The sequence below is a fragment of the Ostrea edulis genome, chromosome 6 (assembly GCF_947568905.1).
Source record: "Ostrea edulis chromosome 6, xbOstEdul1.1, whole genome shotgun sequence".
NCBI classification, from domain to species: Eukaryota; Metazoa; Mollusca; class Bivalvia; order Ostreida; family Ostreidae; genus Ostrea; species Ostrea edulis.
In genome coordinates this window covers 90,550,490-90,577,217 of record NC_079169.1, presented here as the reverse complement: position 1 = coordinate 90,577,217, position 26,728 = coordinate 90,550,490, and the positions used below count along the sequence as shown (strand labels likewise).

Below are 26,728 nucleotides of genomic sequence, written 5' to 3'. Positions count from 1 at the left end.
GGAAAGGAATTGGTAGAATTAGCAAAAATTAAGATATTTTTCAGATCTCAGGCGCGCTCGCCAAACCTTTCTCAGAGCCCAGGCGTGTTCCGTTACACAATTCCCAGAACCTTGGCGTGCTCCGATACACATTTCCCAGAACCTAAGCGTGCTCCGTTACACAATTACCAGAACCTAGGCGTACTCCGATATACCTTTTCCAGAACCTAGGCGTGCTCTGATACACATTTCCCAGAGTCCAGGCGTGCTCTGATACACATTTCCAGAACCTTGGCGTGCTCCGATACACATTTCCCAGAACCCAGGCGTGCTCCAATATACATTTCCCTGAGCCCAGGCGTGCTCCCTCACATATTTCTAATAACCTAGGCGTGTTCCATCACACATTTATCAGAACTCGGGCGTGTTCCGTTACACATATATCATTTCATATTCCGTCACATATTTCTGATAGCCTAGGCGTGTTCCATCACACATTTATCAGAACTCGGGCGTGTTCCGTTACACATATATCATTTTATATTCCGTCACATATTTCTGATAGCCTAGGCGTGTTCTGCCGCACATTTCTTTGTTATCAATACTCTTTACAGGATCCAAACAATTCAGCTACAAATGATGAACAGAGCGGAACATCTGGAAATACATCAAACAAAGACATCAGGATTGCTAAACTTGAATCCGATTGTTCAGAAATACTTTCGTGAGTAAATAAATGTTTGAGAACGTCTTTTGTATTCCCCCGCGATTCATTGCGTTAGGGGATAGAGTAGCGGACCCATTCGTGTGTGGGTGAGTATGTCCGTGTGAGCGTAACACTGAGCTTGTAGACACTCTACGGGTTGCATCACTCTATTAATTTTGCCTATATGTTCTTACCAAAATTACTCACCTTTGACCTGACCCTGCTTCCTTAAAGTAAAGTTCTCAGAAGTTTTACTTTTACATCATGTAGTACAGTTCTTAATGAGCATTTTCATACCAAATAATACATACCCATCCAGCAAGGCGTGAGAGTTTGTTTACTTCGAAGTCAAGTACGTGCAAAATCAGCTGGTCAAAAGCTAAATCACCCACCTCTACAACAAAAATTCAAAAAATATTTAAATCCTTCTTTCGTGTTTTTTACTCACAAACTTTCAAACACAATATTTGAATTTACACCTCACATAAAAAAATTGGAGGGCCTACCTCATAAGGAAAGTCCCATAAAACATGCAAAGTTCCAGGAATATTTTCTTTCGGCCATAAATCCACGTGAACTTCCACCTCTATAAACGTGAACCTCCACATAAATAGAGTGATGCAACCTACAGGCCGCATCGTTTGCTCCATTGCTTCCATACTTCACATGTAGCTTTGTTATCACGAGATATGGAACACCATAACTGCCTTATGTGGGTGTGTTGCATGATAAGGTAGTGCTTTTTATTGCAATACGCTGGTTTTTGAGATAGTCTTCCTTAACGGAGCTCTTTAAAATAGGAGGTTAATTTGTCCCATGAAGCTTAAAGCGCCACCTTATCATGAAAGAACCATAGCGTGTAATGAAAAAGCATCACCTTATCACGAAAGAACCAGAGCATATTATAAAAAGCATCACATTATGAAAGAACAGCAATATAATATTATACGGTGTGACCATTGGACCGAGCGAAGCATGAATTGGTCATTGGCGTGTCCCAAGTGATAATCATAATTCCGTTAAGTACGATAAATCATAATTCATTAAAAAATATTCTTATTTTTGAAATTCCCCTTGCGTTAAACTCCCAGTAACATTTAAATATGAAAGGGGCACGTATGAGGATAGATAAAAGATCCGCCTATTCATTTAACACGGGGAATATACAACAAGGCGGCGTAAAGCGTGCACTGTGACGTCACATTTAGCCTCGGCTTTTTTCTCTCTCTTTCAAATCAAACAATTATAAACAACAATACATCCTGTTTGCAATTTAAAAGACAGTTAAAACTTTACAAAACTAACCAACAAATTCAAAGTGGTAAAAACGTAAGCGTAAAGATATCGTATGTTTTCATTTAAAGAAAATCATGAACTCTTTCATCCATTTAGTCGTATTACTCTTTTCCTTTTGATGATTGGATGATAACTGTAACAGTAATAACTATCCCATTCATTTTTAACAAACTAAGTGTTTGAATTACAGATTGCACACCAGTCTTGTATTTTTGGCATTCCAAATTAAAACACGAATAACCGTAGAAGTATCTAACGAACAAAACAATATGGCGGCTCCCATATGGATAACAAAATTTTCAGTGAATGTATGTAGAGATTATCTCTATTCCTTTGCTGATTTTCTCAATTTTTCTTTTACATACGTGTTATCTTTAGAGCCTTGCTTCGCGGACAGGCTTTCGGCCCGTCCAAGCTTCGCGGTACCTTTAGAGCCTTGCTTCACCGACGGGCCTTCGGCCCGTCCAAGCCTCGCTCGTCATGAAATACACCCACCTAAGGCAGTTATGGCGTTCCATAAAGACAGGAAGAACCTTATTGATTTTGGTATCTATAGGTCAAAGTCCCTAAGGGACTTCATAGAACAAGCGTGTAGACACTTTACAGGCCAAATCTTTTTGTCATGTAGCTTTGTTATCAAGAGAAAGAATCCTATTGAATTTGGAGTCAAAAGGTCAAGGGTATTATGATACTGCATAGTACAAGCTTATCGACACTCTACAGGCTGCAGATTTCATACGTCACGTGTAGCTTTGTTATCGAGAGAAGAACCTTATTGATATTGAGGTCAAAAGGTCAAAGTTCACTACGGGACTTCATTAGAAAAGCCTTTAAACATTAATTGCGAGGGGATATACCCCGCCTTGTGGAGCTCGTGTTATGTTTCTGTTGTAATTGTATAACTAGCTGAAATGATGATCAGGATTCTTCTTACAGGAAGCTGACCAGAAAACTCGGTAGGGTAGAGGACGCTATGTCAGTGAAGCGTATTTTCTTGAAACAGTTAGGCGATTATGCACAGATGGTAAATATTGCTAAAAAATTGCATAAGTCCAGAGATTTTATACCAAATATAATTTATTGCGCTATCTGAACATTTTTCTTTGTACAGTCTGAAAATTTATTTCATTTTAGGATGAAGTTAAGAAGATGCATTCACATAAGTATGATAAGATACGAGAAGATTGCGTGAGACTTCGCCAAACTTTGAAAGACTTGCAGAGTCTGAGTAAGTGAAATTGTGTAGAGGTGAAGGTCACTCACACACAGTCACCTGTCATTTCATTCTTTACACTCTACAGATTTTGTGTACCAGTAAACAATACCAGTAAACAAAAAGATTGGAATAAAGTTCTGACAGTTCCTCTCCTGTCGTTATGTACTAATACGTATACGTCTTTAATGTCGTGAGGTTGTTATCATCAAATCATTTCTAAAAAGCAGGATCTGTGATCACTGAGAAGAATGATGAGTTTGACACTGGATGGGAGGAAATGCAAATTCCTTGGTGTGACTTAGATTCAGAGGTAAAGAATATGGCTAGAAGTTACTGACTTAAAGAAGGGTCAACTTATTTTGCTTTGTGTATCATGATTTATTAATATTTTTAGACTATATCAACGTCCGAAATAATACCTCGTTTTGAAAGACAAGACATCGTTACGTCGACAGATGAAAATTCAGGAGGTAAATACATAAGCATGATTTTTAATTGAATTAGAAAAAAACAACATATCTTGCTTCTTTCGCTTTATAAAAAACATGAGGCATGTATTGAAGTCCCAGGCCACATTACAGTATAATGATTTTTTGAAAAATGAGTGGCAATAACGTTTCATGAATTAGTGCGCATGCGACATTGAAATAGAAAAAAAGTCCTTTGTAAAGTTACAATAGTATATTGTTTGATGCGAAACTTAATTGGCGTATCGAGTTTTACTTACTATTCCCGTGGTAAGCGCATGATCAAACAGTTGTCCACATGTACGTTTCCTTTCTACCCCGATTGTATAATTAGACAAGAATAAGATTAAACACATCAGAGGATGCACGCACGAGAGGGATAAAATCAGTAAATCTAGGAAACACACAACGCAACGTGTATTCCGAGAAGGTATACGGTATGGTAAAAATAACGAACGTCAATCAACATCCTGTAAAGAATACGAAAATGAGAGTAGGGTAAACACGGACCCCTAGATATACCAGCGGTGGGATCAGGTGTCTAGGAGGAGCAAGCGTTCCCTGCTGTCAAGTCACACCCGCAGTACAGTATTTGACCTAATGACAGTTTGTAATTACAAATTAGATCATTATAACGACCATATAATTTGCCAAATGCTGATTTTAAACAAGACTTTTGAAACCTTTGTAATATCAACTTACTTGCTAGTAATCGGTCTCGATTTAACAAATCAATCATGCGCAGAATATACTCTATCGTATCGAATCAGTAGAGATACATAAACACCATATACAGGTGATAATGGGATATTGCTACACAAATATGAGAAGTTGACGGTGGTAGCTGATTCCGTTTTTCATAGAGTTAAATTGCCAGTTTACCGTTAACATCTATGTTCAATAAAATGTCCAAATATGAAACAGATACGGAAGACTTCTGTAGTGTATTTTATTTCGAGTTCAATGGGATAGTATGTCGAGTCCACAGGAATGAAATCATATTTTGATTGAATAGCAAAGTAAGAATGAGCAACAGGGATCCATTATTTCATATTATACATCTAAAACATGAAAGAATTTTTACCACATTTTAGATACCACAGAAAGCCTCTCGGAAGAAGACGACGACGAAGAAGAGAGTTTAAATGTTCTAAATCGACAATCTTCAAAGTATCAAAGGTGAGGACAAGTACTATGTAAATCACAAAAACTGCCATGTTTCATCTTTGTACTAAGTATTGAGTGCTTTTAGCTAGAGTATTGAGTGCTTTTAGCTAGAGTATTAAGTGCTTCTAGCTAGAGTATTTAGTGCTTTTAGCTAGTTCTCATGTGGTTCATGCAGGAGTTGAAACTAGTCAAACTACTGATCGCACATGGCATTTTCGACCCAATTTGATTGTTTTAAACTGATCTATTTTGAACACGTTATATTTAATTCTGATCTCTATATTTTGAATTGAGACAGCATGGGTTCTTTATTTCACAAGAATCGGCTATGAAGTATTTTCACGTTCATCTGTTTTGTCCGGCATAAAACGGGCCCGGGATAGATTTCCCATTGGGCAGAAAAACCGCCCTGGTATCGAATTTCCCCCTTCTGTTTCCGGATTTTATCGACCGGGATCTTTTGTTATACTGTTCCGTTTTTCCTTTTATCATTTAATGAAAACCATTCGTTGACGCTAATCTTGAACTTTACAATAATTTTACTGACAGTGCATTTATGAATAACTCAACTTGCGCTGACTCAAATTTCACGTTTTTGTTTGTACTAGCAAACACATAAAACGCCAATGCGCCATAATACATGTATGTACATTTGCAGGTAATAAGTTTCTAAATATACATGAAATCATATCCCGTAATATCTAGCAAAGAATCAAGACATATTTGATAATAATGTTACGTTGCGAACGTGCTTAACAGAATATAAAAAAGTATAGATAACGAACAGCGATCTATCTCATAACTCCTAAAAGGAATACAAAATAAAGAGTTGGGCAACCACGGACCCCTGGATATACCAGAGGTGGGATCAGTTTCCTGGGATTAGTAAGCATCCTCTGTCGACCGGTCACACCCGCCGTGAGCCCTATATCTTGATCAGGTAAACGGAGTAATCCGTAGTAAGAATCAGTGTGCCAAGAACGGCCTAACAATGGGTATGAAACACGTCTGACAGCATTTGACCCAATGACAGGTAGTATTGGCAAATTAGATGGTTATAACAACCATAGAATTTGCGAAATGCTGACTTTAAGCGAGAATGTTGAAATCCTTGTAACATCAACTTGTTTGTCAGTAGCTTGCCTGGAGTCTAAATGTTATCAGACGCAGAAGCTGAAATCATCCCGATTGTCATAAAGTTGAGTTGCTAGTTTGCCGTTAATATCTACTTTCAATAGAATATCTAAGTACGAAGCAGATGTGGAAGACTATGTGGTGTCTTTTATTTCGAGTTCACTGGGATATAATGAATCGAAATATGAATGGAAATTATTATTGTTGATAGATAAAACGTTGTCGATATATCTGAATGTAGAGTTGAGGGCCACAGCAAGATATTTTTTTCTTCTGTGTAGAAGCTTTCGAATTAATATAGAAAGAAGCAAACCCATGCAATGGTAGATATTAATCAATGAAATTTGTTATTATTGCTATAAAGAGGTACATGTTATGAAAAAAATTACAAAAAGGAAACAAATATGTGCTGTTAAATTGTTACAGTTTAATGAAATTGAAATGTGCTCATCAATATTACGATATTCATAAAATAAACGAATATTTTTTTTTGAGATGTTGAAGTTGGGTTGACATACTGAAAACCTTGAATTGCATATGGTAAATACAAAATGCTTCCCAAAATACTTTAACAATGGTCAATATCATTAGGATTTCTCGTAAAAAGTTGACTAAAAGATATACAATTAAAATATCTGAAAAGTAAAGTAGATGCACTGTATGAATAAAAGTAATTTAATTTTCCCGTTTATTTGAATTCGAAATTTTATATTTAAAAACATTAACTTCTTTCCAACTTCACTATTTCAATGTTGGATACTAGTAAATAACGACAAAGACTTTAGATATCTAAATGAATTTTGATATACCATTACACGATTTGAATAATTTCCTTTTTCCAAAAACAACAACAACAAACAAAAAAAAAGCAACAAAAAAAAACAAAACAAAACAAAACAAAACAAAACAAAAACCAACCAACAAACAAAAAACCCCAACAACATAAGATGATGATTGTGAAACACAAGACCCTGCTCAAAATTAAAAGAATAATAAGAATTCCTGGGTCTAGATAAGCAAGAGAATTCTCGTAATAGAACTGGAAACGGATACTAAGCTAAAATGTAAGAAGGGGGGAGCGTACTGTCATTTTAGAGGAAATTCTATACTGGGACGGTTTTTCCTAGGGGGGGGGGTATTGGGCCCGGGTTAATTTTTCCTCAGGGAAAATTCTATGCTAGGCCCATCTTTCCAGGGGAATGTCTATCCCGGGCCCGTTTTTCCGGGGGGAAAATTCTATGCTACAACACCGGTTCCATGTCTGACTGGATCGAGGATCTACTTACGAATTGAAAGCACCAGCGACCGAATCACCGCGGCGGCTCAGAAAAAGTGTGAACAGACTTGTGAGGAATAATAACGATGCATTGTTTGTATACCATTCTCTATGTGTAGATAAGGTTTGGACACATCAAATGAAGTAGGAATTTGTTGTGTTTCCGTAGGAGTGTCTATTATCAGATCAAACAGCAATGTAAATCGGTCATCAATACACGACATGCACCAATAGGAATACCGATTTCAATTTTTTAATAACGTTGTTTTTTATTGAATATTCAAGCAAAGATTTGTGAATAATTCAAAAATGAAGATGGTTTTATAGGTGGTAAATATGGGCTTTTGATGATATTAAAATTTGGAAATAGTTTTACAAAATTCTGTAACCTTTATTGGATATCCTATGTCCATAGTGTTACGAGCATTTTAAACATGTAATGATACTTTAAACCCATTTTCCAGCGTCTTGATAGCCAAACTCTATAACATCAAGACCGTGCAATCTGTGATGAACATTTTCCGAGACATGGCTGAGAAGGACATCCAACTGGTAAGATAGACAATGTATATGAAATAATGTTCTCTATTTGCTCAAACTTCCTGAATTATGTTTGTATTTTTCCTTGACCTAGTTCCTTTTCACTTTATTATTATTGATTTTTACATGCATATAATGTGGATATTACCTTTTATCTTACAAACTGAAGACTTATGCTGATTAGTCCCCATCATGTTTTACATAATGAGATATTATCTAAATTGAATTAAATGGATAAGATTTAAATCCAAACACACCTGAAAGAAGGTGTTGCACGTCTCGTGTTGATTTCCCCAAAGGTGTTGCATGAAAGATCGATAAAATTAAGTTATTCAAATATATGATTGGAACTTATGTGTTGATTCAAACATTTTTGAAAATAAGTTTAAACGACGTGTACTGACCAAAATTAGCCAAAATAATTCGAGTTTAAATCAAGCAATAAGCGATTTATATGATTTTTAGTATTAGAATGTAGGTTATCCCCGAATTTTAGAAAAACTGCCTCCGTGAAGCAAAATGAATTTAGCATGAATATGTTCTTCGTGTTTCCCCACTAAAAAAAAAAAAAGAAGAAAAAACTGTCGCTACGAAATTCTGTTTCACGGGAGCATGTTTTGTTGTTGTAAAAATTAAAAAAATCGAAACGACTTCACTGATAATATTTTCAACTTCACCTGTGCGTTAATTTTCCTTCGAAATGTACGGTATACTGCGTGGTACAGTGGTTAAGGTCGTCGAATTTAATATGTAAATATATGTTCTATTTTAAAACGACCGGGTTTGAATCCCTCGCTGAACTTTTTTTTCATATTACGTTTTCCATCTAGATTTTTCACTTAATTGAAACACACGTCTAGTTTTTATAAATGTTTCAGGTCAAATCTCTTTTAATTACAATGTGCCGAGTTTGAAGTAAGCTCCACACCTGGACACTGTTTATGTATTCCAGTAGCATATTGCTATCATTATGGCGAATTAATGTTTTCAGGTGCGTGTCCATATAATGTTGTTGATCTTTATTAATGCGTATTAAAACTTCCCATATTTTGTTTTGTGGTCAGAGTCATGTACAGTTGCCAACTGTTGGTTGTAGAAAATAATACTTACGAATACAAGAGCTTTTTGACTGCAGTAGTATAGACTATTAAATATTTGATACACTCGTATCATATAACCGTATACATCGTTTCTGATACCCAGAAGAAGAAAACCCCTCAATTTTGACGATTTCAAAGCTTATGTTTATACTACAGGTATAATGTATTGACACATAAAATGTGTTAGGCTTTCCCTTAGTACCGGGAAATCCTACAGGTATTTAAATGACAAATACGCAATAAGAGTATAAATATGGATGAAGGTCAGTTCTACGTCACGAATACTGGTACCGAGTTCCGATTAGGGGAAATTCCCGATTTGGTGCAACACCCCCTTTCTACCAAACAATATTATTTGTAAATACCACCTGTCGGTAGGTCGAGGATTGTCTCACGTTAGGCCATTTTTAGCCGAGTTGCGTAGCTTTCATACTTTTTGGTGCATCTTTGTGAGACTTACATAACATGATCACATCCAAAAGAGGAAGGTTCCTATTTGTTTTGAGGTCAAAAGGTCAAGGTCTCTTTTTCACTATATACTGTAGATTTGAGCTTGCCTCTAACTTTTATACATGTACTTGCTGGTGCATGTTTATCAGATTTCAAATCTTGATGACATTCAAGATTCATGTTGCTTTTGAAATCCAAAGGGCAAAGTCAAGGTCATTATCACACTAAATACCTATTGTGGCCATTCAAAGCTTCATACTTATAAACTATATTAGTTTTTATTTCGTGAATGCAAGCGTGCATAATTTTCCAAACTGCAACTCGTCCATACGCATCTTTGATGCGTTTTAGCGATTTTTTACATACTGACTTGGACTACAGATTACTCTGTTTACCTGATCAAGATATAGGGCTCACGGCGGGTGTGAACGGTCAACAAAGAATATATACTTTCTCCTCCTAGGCGCCTGATCCCGCCTCTGGCCTGGAGGTTATAAAACTTTTACCGTACTCATACTCAAACTCAGTCATGTTTGTTATGAGTACATCAACTCTGAGCAAGCTTCAACAAGCACACTCGAAAACTCTTGAGTATGTACTCCATTTGAGTATGAGAATGATTTTATAAAAGTTTTATAGCCTTCACTTTTGAGTATGAGTACGATTTAGAGCATGGAGTTTGAGTATGAAAACTTGCGTAAAAAGTTTTATAATCTCCAGGTCTGGTGTGTCCAGGGGTCCGTGTTTGCCGTACTCTAATTTTGTATTCTTTATGGAATTTATGAGATTGATCACTGTTAGTTACCTTCACTTTTCATTTAAGGAAAGTATATACTCATTGAAGAGTTCCAAGAAGTGTACTTTTCAATTATAAGCCAACTACGATATGTTGTTTTTACCTAATGAAAGATTTACTCAGTGAAAAACATATAGTAGAGCTCTGATATGGCATCTCAAACGTTGCAATATTTGATCTTTTCCATATGTATGGAATAATTTTTCTCAAGGGGGCCTCCGTGGCCGAGTAGTTAGAGCATCGCGCTCAAAATCATGCGGCCTCTCACCTCTGGTTGACACGGGTTTGAATCCCGCTCGCGCCGGCAAGTGAGAAAGTTTCCCAGTTTACTTTCGGAAGGTCGGTGGTCTCTTCCCAGGTAAATTGTATCTGGGTTGTCTCTTGCACCATTAAAACTGGGCGCCACCAGATAAATGAAAAATTGTTGAGTGTGGCGGAAAACAGCAAAACAATCAATCAATCATTTGTATCATGAAAAGGTCATTTAGCAAAACAATCAATCAATCATTTGTATCATAAAAAAGTCATTTAGCAAAACAATCAATCAATCATTTGTATCATAAAAAAGTCATTTGTAATGTATATTTATCATTTGTGTTGTGCAAGTTTTCATTTGCATTTATATTTTCAATTCCTATAATTTTCATTTGTTTCGTATAATTTTCATTTGTATTGTATCCGATGGAACTATACCTGCACGGAAATAGGGGACCATGTCGTGGTTGATTATCCGGAACATTTCGCTCGTTTTCAACATGATACAGGCTAAAACTTGACCAATGAAATCTTTCATAACAAACAATGATATGATGTAAATGAAAAAGTTTACAATACAAATGGAAACTAGGAAGAATTGTTTAGCACACTAAAACGGATACCTCCCCATCCATTTTCCATAGTTTTAACACATTTTTGGGATCATCTTTAAAGTGGAAAATTAAGACTTACGGTACATCACATTCGCTTATATGTATATGTGCTTAAACCAAGGAACAGTGTGAACGTATGATAGTAAATTAAACTTACCGAATATCAAAGGGCTATGTTAAAAGACAACAAAGTTATTGTCCGGACAAAAAATGCAAAAATTCTATTATTCGACCTTTAAATAAAAGGTCAAGGTAAAAGGAAAATGGCGCGCAACACAGTCTTATCATGGTATACCCACATGCCATATATCAAAGTCCTATGTCAAAGACAAAAATGTTATAATCTGGACAACAAAAATGCCAAAAAATTCTACTAGTTGACCTTTACATAATAGGTCAATGTCAAAGGTCATAAAAATGGCACGAAACACTCTGTCCTTTGGTGTACCCATAAACCAAATATCAAAGACCTAGTCCAAAAATTCTATTGATTGACCTTTACATAAAAGGGCAAGGTCAAAGGTCATGAAAAATGGTACGCGACACCCTGACTTATCATGAAGTCCTATGTCAAAAAACAAAAACAAAACCGTTATGATCCGGACAACAAAAATGCCCCATAAATTCTATTCTTTGACTTTTACATAAAGGTCAAGGTTAAAGATCATCAAAAATGGCACACAACACTTTGTCTTAAATATCAAAGGCCTAGCCCAAAAATTTCATTATTTGACCTTTACATAAAAGGTCGAAGTCAAAGGTCATAAAATGGTACGCGATATATTGTCTTATCATGATATACCCACATACCAAATATCAAAGGCCTATGTCAAAAGACACAAAAGGTATGGCCCGGACAAACTTTGTATGAGAAGCGGAAGAAGACAAATTCACACTAAAACAACATGACCCCCTTCTGGGAAGGGGAGACATAGATATAAACCACCAATGAAAAATCATACAATACAAATGGAAAATATACAATAGAAATGAAAACTTATACAATATAAATGAAAAATTATACAACATACATTATGTAAATTATACAATACAAATGAAAACTTACACAATGCAAATGGAAAAAATAACATATTGGAACGTTTGACGTGCCATACTGGGATATTGAAATTATTTCTGCTAAATATAGATGTAATGCTAAGATTTATCTCTTCTCGTATAGTACTGCGTAGTGTACAAATTAATGCTTAAAGTTTGCTATCGAATTATTTGCCTTTTCAAAGGCGTCCTTTAAAATGAAATATCACAATAGGAAACGAGGTTCCGTTTTATATAGAAACATTTCAGACATTCCCGACTTTGTAATGGAAAATCTCCGAAATATATTGGAATAAGACCACCGCACCCTATTAATTATATAAATTTCAAGGATGCATTATTCTGGTTGTCTAAATAATGAAAGTACATGATGTACATATAGAGTCCGTAACGACCTCCGCCCTTATTTATATATGTTTTATAGAAATGTTTTGTTGAATTTTATTTGAAGATGGCCATAAAGAATATATTGAATGAAGAACAATATAAGAAACTGGAAAAATACATAATCAAGCTGCAAGACATTAGCGAAAAACTGCAGAAGACAGGCTGCACTGCGGACGTAGCGTAAAGTCAAAGGTCAAAGACAATACTGCACAGAGGAGTTTAGATCGATCACTCGTCATGACTGAGTGCAATATTCTTTTGTGGAATAGTTAAAGAATGAAATATACATATCCAGCCATGGCCAGACCCACATACAGCAAGGGACACACAGTGACGCTTTCGCCTCCACTAGATTCACCGTCTCCATTTTCATTACCAGAAGTCCATATGTTTGTTTCGTTATTGCAATTCTCTGAGAAACAGAACTTAATACAGTCAAGGTTTGGATTAGAATATGTACACTCGTTTCCAATGTAATGGTAAGGCAGGCAGCGGCGAAGGACGGATATCACTCTTCCGGTCTCTAGTGAATAGAAAACGTCATACAAATGCATCAATTATACAGAAATTATTCAGATTCATGTTTGTTTGTTTTTTTTAGTATATATTTTTCTGTTCTGTTTGTAAATTTTATTTGTATATAACGTTCCTAGACCAGAACTTACTTTTATTAATCTGTTCACTATATGAACATGGCCAGCTGCTGTTACAATGTAGGAGCGACGTAATGGATTGTGTGTCATTTAGGCACTGTATATCTCGTACAGATTTGAACTCATTAGCACCTGAACACGACAGACAGGTAAAGTTCTTAAAGGCACCGGGACCAGGGACACCTGCAAGGGATGATTTGATATTTGTAAAAGAGACAGCAAAAACGAAAAGTATTACCGGTATTAATATGACGAAACGATGGACTGGTTATCTGTTACTTATCGCATTATAAATTCATATGCTGATATACATACGAGAGAGAGAGAGAGAGAGAGAGAGAGTACCTTGTACAAATGCTGTAAGGGTGAATGCAAAAATGAACAACGTTAACTTGTTTTCCATCTCCATTGCTGTGCAGTGTATGAACATTTCGCATTCCTTTACGGGTATAAACTTTCAGCAGATGTTTTGGTAACCACGCTTAGACTATCCCTCTATAGATAAGGTTAAAGGAACACGCCCGGTTGAGAGGACGTGGGTTTCCGTGTTTTACGTGGATCTGATTAACAGCAAACCTGACGTCTCGGACACCGACAAAGTGCGGTACAATAAATTCCATCGAAACAGTGTCTTTTAAAAATGTTCCCAAAAATAAACGACGCTATAAGAACCGAATTTCGTAAAACTTGTACAGATTAGAAAATGTCGTAAATTTAATCATCAATCAACATCAAGATACAAGATAACAATTCTTAAAAAGTGAATTACATGAAATTTAACTAAATAAATATTGTATATATAAACTTTTATGCATTGCGAATATGTGAGAGAGCAGTCCATTTAATCCATACCTAAAAATAATGACGTACAATAAGAAGAGAATTCACAACAAATATTACAGGATAAAATGGACTTCTCGGCGTTATGGCCTTTGAACAGGGATTGTTGTCGCAGTAATGTTCGTGGCCAGTACCGACTGATATGTTGTTGCAAAGGCTTCCCATGCATGAATAGGTGCATGTCAGAAAATCGTCTTCCGGAGCACACCCGTCTTTCGGAAACTCTCGACATGATCGAAAGACGGAATCCACTTCTTTGGTACCTACATTGAACGAGATAAAGATTTTAAACAGCATTGAGCAAGCGAAGCGCTCACGTCAGAAATATACAAAGTGAAAATATCTATTCCAAATACTTCTCGATGAAAAACGGATGAATTTGTCGCCATTGAATACACATTTAAACTCCTTTCCCCCGTTCATATTAACATTAAGGAACAGTGGGTTTATCTAATTAAAGAGTGAATTAAATTATAGATATAAAAAAAAATAATATCCATTTTTTTAAATTCCTGAATGATAAATGTCTAAAAATCAACTGTTTCAAAGTAAACGTACTTCTTTTCTCTAGGTCCTAATGTTAAAATAAAAGTAATGAAAAAAGATTTACTGTATTTACTAAAAAAAAAAAAAAAGCTCCACTCCTATTATTGCCCCCACACAGCTCTAGAAGATGTGAAAAGATGCCATGACTGATGCACAGACAGATAAAAATGTTAGGTGTTAACGCCTCGACATGACTGATGCACAAACAGATAAAAGTGTTAGGTGTGAAGGCCATGGCATGACTAATACACAGACAGATAAAAGTGTTAGGTGTGAAGGCCTCCACAAGACTAATACACAAACAGATAAAAGTGTTAGGTGTGAAGGCCATGACATGACTAATACACAAACAGATAAAAGTGTTAGGTGTGAAGGCCTCCACAAGACTAATACACAGACAGATAAAAGTGTAGGTGTCAAGGCCTCCACAAGACTAATACACAAACAGATAAAAGTGTTAGGTGTGAAGGCCTTGACATGACTAATACACAGACGGATAAAAGTGTTAGGTGTGAAGGCCTCCACAAGACTAATACACAGACAGATAAAAGTGTTAGGTGTGAAGGCCTCCACAAGACTAATACACAGACAGATAAAAGTGTTAGGTGTGAAGGCCTCCACAAGACTAATACACAGACAGATAAAAGTGTTAGGTGTTAACGCCTCCACAAGACTAATACACAAACAGATAAAAGTGTTAGGTGTGAAGGCCTTGACATGACTAATACACAGACAGATAAAAGTGTAGGTGTGAAGGCCTTGACATGACTAATACACAAACAGATAAAAGTGTTAGGTGTGAAGGCCTCCACAAGACTAATACACAGACAGATAAAAGTGTTAGGTGTTAACGCCTCGACATGACTGATGCACAAACAGATAAAAGTGTTAGGTGTGAAGGCCATGGCATGACTAATACACAGACAGATAAAAGTGTTAGGTGTTAACGCCTCCACAAGACTAATACACAAACAGATAAAAGTGTTAGGTGTGAAGGCCTGGACATGACTAATACACAAACAGATAAAAGTGTTAGGTGTGAAGGCCTCCACAAGACTAATACACAGACAGATAAAAGTGTAGGTGTGAAGGCCTCCACAAGACTAATACACAGACAGATAAAAGTGTAGGTGTGAAGGCCTCCACAAGACTAATACACAAACAGATAAAAGTATTAGGTGTGAAGGCCTCGACATGACTAATACACAAACAGATAAAAGTGTTAGGTGTGAAGGCCTTGACATGACTAATACACAAACAGATAAAAGTGTAGGTGTGAAGGCCTCCACAAGACTAATACACAGACAGATAAAAGTGTAGGTGTGAAGGCCTCCACAAGACTAATACACAGACAGATAAAAGTGTAGGTGTGAAGGCCTCCACAAGACTAATACACAGACAGATAAAAGTGTAGGTGTGAAGGCCTCGACAAGACTAATACACAGACAGATAAAAGTGTTAGGTGTGAAGGCCTGGACATGACTACTGCACAGACAGATAAAAGTATTAGGTGTGAAGGCCTGGACATGACTAATACACAGACAGATAAAAGTGTTAGGTGTGAAGGCCTCCACAAGACTAATACACAGACAGATAAAAGTGTTAGGTGTGAAGGCCTCCACAAGACTAATACACAGACAGATAAAAGTGTTAGGTGTTAATGCCTTGACATGAGTAATACACAGACAGATAAAAATGTTAGGTGTTAACGCCTCGACAAGACTAATACACAGACAGATAAAAGTGTTAGGTGTTAATGCCTTGACATGAGTAATACACAGACAGATAAAAATGTTAGGTGTTAACGCCTCCACAAGACTAATACACAAACAGATAAAAGTGTTAGGTGTGAAGGCCTGGACATGACTAATACACAGACAGATAAAAGTGTTAGGTGTGAAGGCCTGGACATGACTACTGCACAGACAGATAAAAGTATTAGGTGTGAAGGCCTCCACAAGACTAATACACAGACAGATAAAAGTGTAGGTGTGAAGGCCTCCACAAAACTAATACACAGACAGATAAAAGTGTAGGTGTGAAGGCCTCCACAAGACTAATACACAGACAGATAAAAGTGTAGGTGTGAAGGCCTCCACAAGACTAATACACAGACAGATAAAAGTGTTAGGTGTGAAGGCCTGGACATGACTACTGCACAGACAGATAAAAGTATTAGGTGTGAAGGCCATGACATGACTAATACACAGACAGATAAAAGTGTTAGGTGTGAAGGCCTCCACAAGACTAATACATAGACAGATAAAAGTATTATGTGTGAAGGCCTCGACAAGACTAATACACAGACAGATAAAAGTGTTAGGTGTGAAGGCCTGAACATGACTACTGCACAGACAGATAAAAATATTAGGTGTGAAGGCCTGGACATGACTAATACACAGACAGATAAAAGTGTTAGGTGTGAAGGCCTCCACAAGACTAATACACAAACAGATAAAAGTATTATGTGTGAAGGCCTCGACAAGACTAATACACAGACAGATAAAAGTGTTAGGTGTGAAGGCCTGGACATGACTACTGCACAGACAGATAAAAATATTAGGTGTGAAGGCCTCCACAAGACTAATACACAGACAGATAAAAGTGTAGGTGTGAAGGCCTCCACAAGACTAATACACAGACAGATAAAAGTGTAGGTGTGAAGGCCTCCACAAGACTAATACACAGACAGATAAAAGTGTAGGTGTGAAGGCCTCGACAAGACTAATACACAGACAGATAAAAGTGTTAGGTGTGAAGGCCTGGACATGACTACTGCACAGACAGATAAAAGTATTAGGTGTGAAGGCCTGGACATGACTAATACACAGACAGATAAAAGTGTTAGGTGTGAAGGCCTCCACAAGACTAATACACAGACAGATAAAAGTGTTAGGTGTTAATGCCTTGACATGAGTAATACACAGACAGATAAAAATATTAGGTGTTAACGCCTCGACAAGACTAATACACAGACAGATAAAAGTGTTAGGTGTGAAGGCCTCCACAAGACTAATACACAGACAGATAAAAGTGTTAGGTGTGAAGGCCTCGACAAGACTAATACACAGACAGATAAAAGTGTTAGGTGTGAAGGTCTCCACAAGACTAATACACAGACAGATAAAAGTGTTAGGTGTGAAGGCCTTGACATGACTAATACACAGACAGATAAAAGTGTTAGGTGTGAAGGCCTCGACAAGACTAATACACAAACAGATAAAAGTGTTAGGTGTGAAGGCCATGACATGACTACTGCACAGACAGATAAAAGTGTTAGGTGTGAAGGCCTTGACATGACTAATACACAGACAGATAAAAGTATTAGGTGTGAAGGCCTCGACATGACTAATACACAGATAGATAAAAGTATTAGGTGTGAAGGCCTCGACATGACTAATGCACAGACAGATAAAAGTGTAGGTGTGAAGGCCTCCACAAGACTAATACACAGACAGATAAAAGTGTTAGGTGTGAAGGCCATGACATGACTAATACACAGACAGATAAAAGTGTTAGGTGTGAAGGCCTCCACAAGACTAATACACAGACAGATAAAAGTGTTAGGTGTGAAGGCCATGACATGACTAATACACAGACAGATAAAAGTGTGGGTGTGAAGGCCTTGACATGACTAATACACAAACAGATAAAAGTATTAGGTGTGAAGGCCTGGACATGACTAATACACAGACAGATAAAAGTGTTAGGTGTGAAGGCCTCCACAAGACTAATACACAGACAGATAAAAGTGTTAGGTGTGAAGGCCATGACATGACTAATACACAGACAGATAAAAGTGTGGGTGTGAAGGCCTTGACATGACTAATACACAAACAGATAAAAGTATTAGGTGTGAAGGCCTCGACATGACTAATACACAGACAGATAAAAGTGTTAGGTGTGAAGGCCTCCACAAGACTAATACACAGACAGATAAAAGTGTAAGTGTGAAGGCCATGACATGACTAATACACAGACAGATAAAAGTGTAGGTGTGAAGGCCATGACATGACTAATACACAGACAGAAAAAAGTGTTAGGTGTGAAGGCCTTGACATGACTAATACACAGACAGATAAAAGTGTAGGTGTGAAGCCCTTGACATGACTAATACACAAACAGATAAAAGTGTAGGTGTGAAGCCCTTGACATGACTAATACACAAACAGATAAAAGTGTAGATGTGAAGGCCTTGACATGACTAATACACAAACAGATAAAAGTGTTAGGTGTGAAGGCCTCGACATGACTGATACACAGACAGACAAGAGGCCCATCGGCCACATCGCTCACCTGTGTCACCTTGGTCCATATCAGAAGATTTTCCATATATATTTGCATGTAAAACCATAGTCCCTATTATGGCCTCAACATACCCCTGGAGGCCATGGTTTTAGCAAACTTGAATCTACACTATGTCAGAAAGCTTTCATGTAAATGTGAACTTCTTTGGCCCAATGGTTCTTGAGAAGAAGATTTTTAAAGATTTTTCCTATATATTTGTATGTAAAACTTTGATCCCCCCTTGTGGCTCCATCCTATCCCCAGAGGCCATGATTTGAACAAACATGAATCTGCGCTATGTCAAAAAGCTTTCATGGAAATATCAGCTTTTCTGGCTTAGTGGTTCTTAAGAAGATCATTTTAAAAAAAAAATTTCCTATATATTTGTATGTAAAACTTTGAACCCCTATTGTGGCCCCATCCGACCCCCCGAGGCCATGATTTTAACAAACCTGAATCTGCACTATGTCAAAAAGCTTTCATGGATATATCAGCTTTTCTGGCTTAGTGGTTCTTGAGATCATTTTTTAAAGATTTTTCCTATATATTTGTATGTAAAACTTTGAACCCCTATTGTGGCCCCATCCGACCCCCGGGGGCCAGGATTTTAACAAACCTGAGTCTGCACTATATCAGGAAGCTATCATATAGATCTCAGCTTTTCTGGCTCAGTCGTTCTTGAGAAGATGATTTTAAAAGATTTTTTCTATATATTCGTATGTAAAACTTTGATCCCCTATTGTGGCCCCATCCGACCCCCGGGGGCCAGGATTTTAAAAATTTAGAATCTGCACTATATCAGGAAGCTTTCATATAAATCTCAGCTTTTCTGGCTCAGTGGTTCTTGAGAAGAAGATTTTTCCTATATATTTGTATGTAAAACTTTGATCCCCCTTGTGGCCCTATCCTACCCCGGGGTCCATAATTTTAACAGGAAGCTTTCATATAAATCTCAGCCTTTCTGGCTAAATGGTTCTTAAGAGGAAGATTTTTAAAGATTTTCCCTATATATTTGTATGTAAAACTTTGATCCCCTCTTGTGGCCCCATCTGACACCCGGGGGCCATGATTTTAAGAAACTTAAATCTGTACTATGTCAAAAAGCTTTCATGGAAATATCAGCTTTTCTGGCCTAGCGGTTCTTGAGAAGATCATTTTTAAAGATTTTTCCTATATATTTGTATGTAAAACTTTGATCCCCTATTGTGGCCCCATCCGACCCTCGGAGGCCATGATTTTAACAAACCTGAATCTGCACTATATCAGGAAGCTATCATATAGATCTCAGCTTTTCTGGCTCAGTCGTTCTTGAGAAAATAATTTTAAAAGATTTTTTCTATATATTTGTATGTAAAACTTTGATCCCCTATTGTGGCCCCATCCGACCCCCGGGGGCCAGGATTTTAAAAATTTAGAATCTGCACTATATCAGGAAGCTTTCATATAAATCTCAGCTTTTCTGGCTCAGTGGTTCTTGAGAAGAAGATTTTTCCTATATATTTGTATGTAAAACTTTGATCCCCCTTGTGGCCCTATCCTACCCCGGGGTCCATAATTTTAACAGGAAGCTTTCATATAAATCTCAGCCTTTCTGGCTAAATGGTTCTTAAGAGGAAGATTTTTAAAGATTTTCCCTATATATTTGTATGTAAAACTTTGATCCCCTCTTGTGGCCCCATCTGACACCCGGGGGCCATGATTTTAAGAAACTTAAATCTGCACTATATCAGGAAGCTATCATATAGATCTCAGCTTTTCTGGCTCAGTCGTTCTTGAGAAGATGATTTTAAAATTTTTTTTCTATATATTTGTATGTAAAACTTTGATCCCTATTGTGGCCCCATCCGACCCCCGGGGGCCAGGATTTTAACAATTTGGAATTTGCACTATATCAGGAAGCTTTCATATAAATCTCAGCTTTTCTGGCTCAGTGGTTCTTGAGAAGAAGATTTTTCCTATATATTTGTATGTAAAACTTTGATCCCCTATTGTGGCCCCATCCGACCCCCGGGGGCCAGGATTTTAAGAATTTAGAATTTGCACTATATCAGGAAGCTTTCATATAAATTTAAGATTTTCTGGCTCAGTGGTTCTTGAGAAAATTTTTCAAGATTTTTCCTTTATATTTGTATGTAAAACTTTGATCCCCCTTGTGGCCCCATCCAACCTCCGGGGGCCATGATTTTAACAATTTAGAATCTGCACTACCTAATAAAGCTTATCTATAAATTTCATCTTTTCTGGTCCAGTGGTTCTTGAGAAGATTTTTAAATGACCCTACTCTATTTTTACCTTTTCTTGATTATATCCCCCTGGAAGGTGGCCTGGCCCTTTATTTTAACAATTTAGAATTCCCTTCACCTAAGGATGCTTTTGCTAACTTTGGTTGAAATTGGTCCAGTGGTTTTTGAGAAGAAGTAAAAAATGTTAAAAGTTTACAGACGGACACCGGAATACGGGTGATCAGAAAAGCTCACTTGAGCTTTTAGCTCAGGTGAGCTAATAAAAGTGTAGGTGTGAAGGCCTCGACATGACTGATCCACAGACAGATAAAGTGTGAGGTGTTCAGTACACGTAAGTACTCGACACAATTCAAATCCCAAGTTTTACGGAATCGCTTCCGCCCGAAAGCAACTAAAACTGACTACAAAGCCTCATTTTAAGGTTATCAAAGTAATAACTGCTGATTAAAACAAGTTCGCCGTATTTCTAAGTTGAGTGTGCAAAAACTATTATTACACAAACCCCTTCCCAATCCTCCATCTTTGTTGCTAGGGAATAGTTTTAGAAATTAGAAGTTAGGTGTTTACACTCTTCATTAAAATGTGTATGAGAGAATACTAGTATCCACAATTTAGATTGACCGGAAATGAATATATCCATAATCTAAACAGACCGGATATGGAATATATCCATAATCTAAACAGACCGGATATGGAATATATCCATAATCTAAACATACTGTAAATGAAATATATCCGTAATTTTACCGACAACGAAATAAATATCCACAATGAAAGGTGAAAATAACAGACAGTGATCAATCTCATAACTCCTACAAGCAATATGAAATAGAGAGTTGGGCAAACACGGACCAATCAACAGAGTGGAAAATGTTACAAACTTACGTATGTTGAATCTTTCTACTGTGAAACAGTAACGTTCACATGGCCGGGTGTATTGTCTTATGGACATTACGTCAGTATTGTTAACACATTCCCTCAACATCCACGGCTTGTCCACCGTGAAAGAGCACGTGAAACATCTATTACCGGATGCCGTGGTCATCGTAGCATCAGTCCCTGGAAATAACCACAAAGAAATACAATATAGCTGACTGCACGTGTAGGCGTGTTGTTCAGTTGAACATATTGTATCGAAAGAAACATCAAAAGGATTGGTTGTTGTGTTGTTGGTGTATTGATTTATGTTTTATGTTTGTTTTTAATTCATAGATATCGGATATATGCAATCAATACATCACTGAAGGAATCTTGATGTTATTTTGAAGGACGTCATAAAGATACCACGATTATCCCTGTGAGAATTGAGGAAAAACTTGCAGAGTACTTGCCCGAACTATTCTGCCCCATGGGTGAGATTTCACTCATACAACATGTAGATCAACTCGGTCATGATGGGTTGGTTTTCTCCCAATTTTCATAAATTTCGCAGATTAATTAATATTTTTGTCAATGAAACAGAATAATTATCAATCATTATCTGCTGAAAAGTGTACCCTCTCCCCCTGAAAACAACCAAAAACAAAAAACAAAACCCCAATCAAAGTACTGAAAAGCGCTAAGCTGACTTCATGAATTCTGCATGTAATGTTAATGAGCAGGAACAACATTAAAAAAAAGGTTTATGATTCTTTATTTTCGCATAACTAAGTAGTACATTTTCTGTAAGAAAATAACAAATATGGATTGGAAGCAATGTCCTGAAACTTTTCAACACGTTGAAATATAAATTTTATATGGATGATGTTGTTAAAACAATGGTCACTATGATAACTTTGATCCCACACTAAACTAAAACCCTGTCCTTGGATCATGAAATTTACAATTTTGGTAAAGGACACATGTTCTTATTAAATATTTATAATCAGAATTTAGTATCAATAGCATTACCACCGCTGCGGTGGTCCAGAGGTAAAGTGTTCGCTCTGTATGCAGGCGGTCGGGGTTCGAATCCCGGCCGCGACAGACCTAGTTCGTTAAACAGGTAGTGACAGTTCCATCACCAAACTCTCGGCATCAGGTGTGAATGTCACGGGTCCTCGGAGATGGCCTTTAAAACGGATGTCCCGTGTCACAGTAGGTGTGGCACGCTAAAGAACACTCACTACTCAATGGCCGTAAGCGCCGAGCATAGGCCTAAATTTGAAGCCCTTCACCGGTCTTGGTGACGTCTCCATATGAATTAAAAATTATTGAGAAGAACGTTAAACAAGATATAATCAATCAATAGCATTCAAGGCTATGTTATTCAAATATTTGACAAATGAACACTTTATACCCTGTTTAGCCCCCACCCATCTTCCCAAGGCAAGGGTTTCTGATCCGCTCTGCTCCGGTCCCTGGATCATTAAATGCTCTACATGACTATGCATTTTTTTCTCTTACAGATGTGATGTTATAGAGAAGAACATTTTTGGTAGAAAATGTGAAAACAGTTGTAATGGTAGTTTTCGGTATAAAGTGTTCAATTGTTATTACGCAACTAACTTACTGTTGTGTTCCAGTTAAATAGTGTATGGAATATTTTTAGAATACAACTAAAATGAAATAAATCAATAGTTTGACACACATATGTAAGTCACTTATAATAGAAAGGAACAAACAAACTGGACAAAAAAGAAAATTACACATAACCACATACACTAACAAATGCCACAATGTCAAAACACACCAATGATGCAGGATTATGAAACGCTTTACATCCATTTCATTACCTTACCAGAAATCATTTAAATACACACATAAACATGCATCTGTATGACTTGTACTACAGAATCCTGTGCATAATTGTCTGTAAATAGCAATCAAACCATGAAAGTGGAATTATTTTCAATTCAAAATCAGGTTGGAGAGAATCTGAATCCAAATAAGTCCGATAAATACATGAATAACTGAAAACAAAATTTAGGAAGTTATTTAGAAAAGATGTCTATCATACATGTGCAATATTACTTTGAAACTGAATACTGCGTCATCAACAAGAGTGGATATAGCTCATTTTAAACATGAAAGTTAGTGCAAGAGGATATACTAATTCAGATATACTAATTCAAATATGATGATGAATTGACTAACATATAAGCATGGATTTACATTTAGCAATTGTAGTGATTGTTTGTTATACGTAAATCTAAAAAAAAAAAACCCACCAAAAAAAACCCCCAAGAGTTTGTACATAGGTACATTAAACGCTGTACTCATCAACTTGTGTGTATTACACTTCTTGTGTAAAAGCTCATATTCATATTGCAAAGGAGACTCATCCGTTTGTCTGAATGAGACATAATACACATTGCTATTGTTTTAATTTTATAAAACAGTTCTTTATATGAAAATGCTAATAACCTTAGCAAAAAATCATAAGATTCGAAAGCTTGTGTAGGAGTTCTAATATGAAAAAAAAATGTAACAGAAGTGACTCGCAATAAATATGCAAACTTTACAACATGTAAATGTAGCTAAATGAGAATCCCAAACAAGGCACTGAAAAGTTACAAAAGTAATTTTCAAACGGTAATGTTCAAACCGCTGTTAGAAATAATGAAGAGGCATCTCACCAAAAAACTAAATGCATCTTTTTTATATGAAAAGATCGTTCAGCGAAAACAAAATGTGGGGACAGGGAACAACGACAGTACATCCATGCCCCTCCCCCTCCCCCTTCTTCATCATTTGTACGTTCGGAAATACATGTAGCACATGCATGTCATTGTCAATTGTTTGTTTGAAGTACAAAGAAATTGAAAACACGATTACTTTTCGTTGTATGTAGCGTGCTGTGGACCGCAAATCATTTCACATTCATGCTTGACACAATGGCAATGTTTATCTAACACTTGTTCTAAACATATGTATTTCAGTATACAGACCTCGTAAAATTCCACGCGGTGTTTTGAATACGTGAAACCGGGGTATTGTCTTCCATATTATAATATAATATAATATAATATAATATAATGTTGTACCTTTTATCTTTTCCTTGCCCCAAGACTATTATTTTTAGTCTCATTTTTGAAACATCAATCACGAAATCAAATTTGATTGTGTGGACGATGATTCTGAAGAATATCTTGGTCGTTTAGAAATAATAAAGTAAGCTTAAGTTACACCGTTGCATCCTCTAAATTTCTGCATGACCGACTTACATATATGATCGGGGAAGGTGTAAGCAGTTACGCAATATCATCCTTCTGAGACACCGATCTCTGTCCTTCGTTGTCAAAGCATAATCGTGCACAAATTCTTTCTCGTTCACAATGGACGCGGATCAGTTAATTTTTTACTGTGTTGCACACATTTTTGCTGCGTCGGACAAATATTTTACTGAGTCGGAACAGCAGCCAAAACACACGTGGAAAACCCTCCTGATTCGTGTATAGCTTAATGACGTGGCTTCTAATTATAGATTGCACCATGCAAATTGATTTTCCTGGCCTCTAAGCGCCATGCGAAGGTAACAATGCAAAGGCACCCTAGCTAAAACGGTTTCATATACATATTCTTATTCAATTTTAGATTTTGAGTCACTTTAATTATTACAGACGCAGATTCAAATGGGAATTTTAACTGAAGAATGACCTGCATCTGTGTCTCACTTTCCCCAAGAATGAGGACAAAAATATCACCCTTTTTATACATATTTTATTCACTGTTCAACGAACTGTATTTCCGGGAAAAAATGCAACTGCAGATGTGAATGTTATCCCTGTGCTATATCGGTTGCAAAATTACGACTACTTTAAGCACGACTTGACTACAGCGATGCATAAATTCGCCTATAGGTGGCGATAAACCGGAAACATAATGACGAAAGCAAAATCCAACTGGCGGCAATAAGCGCTTAAGCTACGCTTAGCGCTTGCGCTTACAAACAACAACAAAAACCAACCAATAAAATAAATAAAAGTTAAAAGGAGCATATCCAAAACTGGCTTGCAATTTTGAAATACTTTAAAATGATGTAAACAGGGATCTAGTGTAGAGATCATATTTGCAAACATAAAAATCAAAGGATACCTAAAAACCATCATATATGGAAATGATGACGCAGGTATGCAGTATAAGGTCGAGAGAGACAGGTCGACCTCGTGACCCTTCTCAGAAGGGAAGTCATGAGAGAAATAACCATATTATTTTCAAAAGATTGCTTCGTTATATGTTTTGAAATATAAATTCAACATAAATATCACAAAAGACAATGCATTTCTCAAGAAAGTTGTTGGTAAAAAGGAAAGTCAAGTTTCTAACGACTTTACGTCATCCGGCACAGCTTGAGACCTTGAGTAAGGGGGACTAACTTAAACTCACATTGATTTCTGCCGCATTGGGCGACTTTGGTTCATACAAACTCGGGTTATCTGAGTTGCAATAGAACGGAAAGAGTTTCAACTTTTAACAGACGCATTGTGATATTTAAACTCTACCAATGTAACTCTTCCTTTCAAGAGAATTGTGGGGATCCAGATTAGAATAGATCCTCAGCACCCCTTGCTTGTCGTAAGAGGCGACTAAATGGGGCGGTCCTTCGGATGAGACCGCAAAAATCGAGGTCCCGTGTCACAGCAGGTGTGGTACGATAAAGATCCCTCCCTGCTCAAAGGCCATAAGATCCGAGCATAGGCCTAAATTTTGCAGTCCTTCACCGGCAGTGGTGACGTCTCCATATGAGTGAAATAATCTCGAGAGGGACGTAAAACAATATTCAATCAATCAAGAGAGTT

The 26,728-nt window shown here is 36.9% G+C and overlaps 2 protein-coding genes across 3 annotated transcripts in view; one reads left to right on the top strand and one right to left on the bottom strand.

The window, feature by feature from the left end:
• The window catches only part of LOC125683671 (uncharacterized), a 26,662-nt gene extending 13,645 nt beyond the window's left edge, over positions 1–13,017 (top strand). The window contains exons 10-17 of one of the 2 annotated variants that reach the window (XM_056142666.1): positions 594–703; positions 2,918–3,005; positions 3,116–3,209; positions 3,425–3,507; positions 3,592–3,667; positions 4,759–4,843; positions 7,706–7,793; positions 12,504–13,017. In XM_056142666.1, coding sequence (XP_055998641.1) covers positions 594–703; positions 2,918–3,005; positions 3,116–3,209; positions 3,425–3,507; positions 3,592–3,667; positions 4,759–4,843; positions 7,706–7,793; positions 12,504–12,623 — 744 coding nt within the window. In that variant the 3' untranslated portion in view covers positions 12,624–13,017. Of the gene's footprint in view, positions 1–593; positions 704–2,917; positions 3,006–3,115; positions 3,210–3,421; positions 3,508–3,591; positions 3,668–4,758; positions 4,844–7,705; positions 7,794–12,503 lie in introns of both variants that reach the window. The other variant, XM_056142665.1, reaches the window with a different exon arrangement.
• LOC125647591 (uncharacterized) lies at positions 12,478–22,081 on the bottom strand. The gene is made up of 4 exons (XM_048874324.2): positions 21,894–22,081; positions 13,438–14,195; positions 13,105–13,275; positions 12,478–12,962 (listed from the first exon to the last, which is right to left on the bottom strand). Exons 2-4 carry the CDS (start codon positions 13,520–13,522, stop codon positions 12,709–12,711), a joined length of 510 nt encoding a protein of 169 aa, XP_048730281.2. The 5' UTR covers positions 13,523–14,195; positions 21,894–22,081; the 3' UTR covers positions 12,478–12,708.
• Between the last annotated feature and the right edge of the window lie 4,647 nt (positions 22,082–26,728).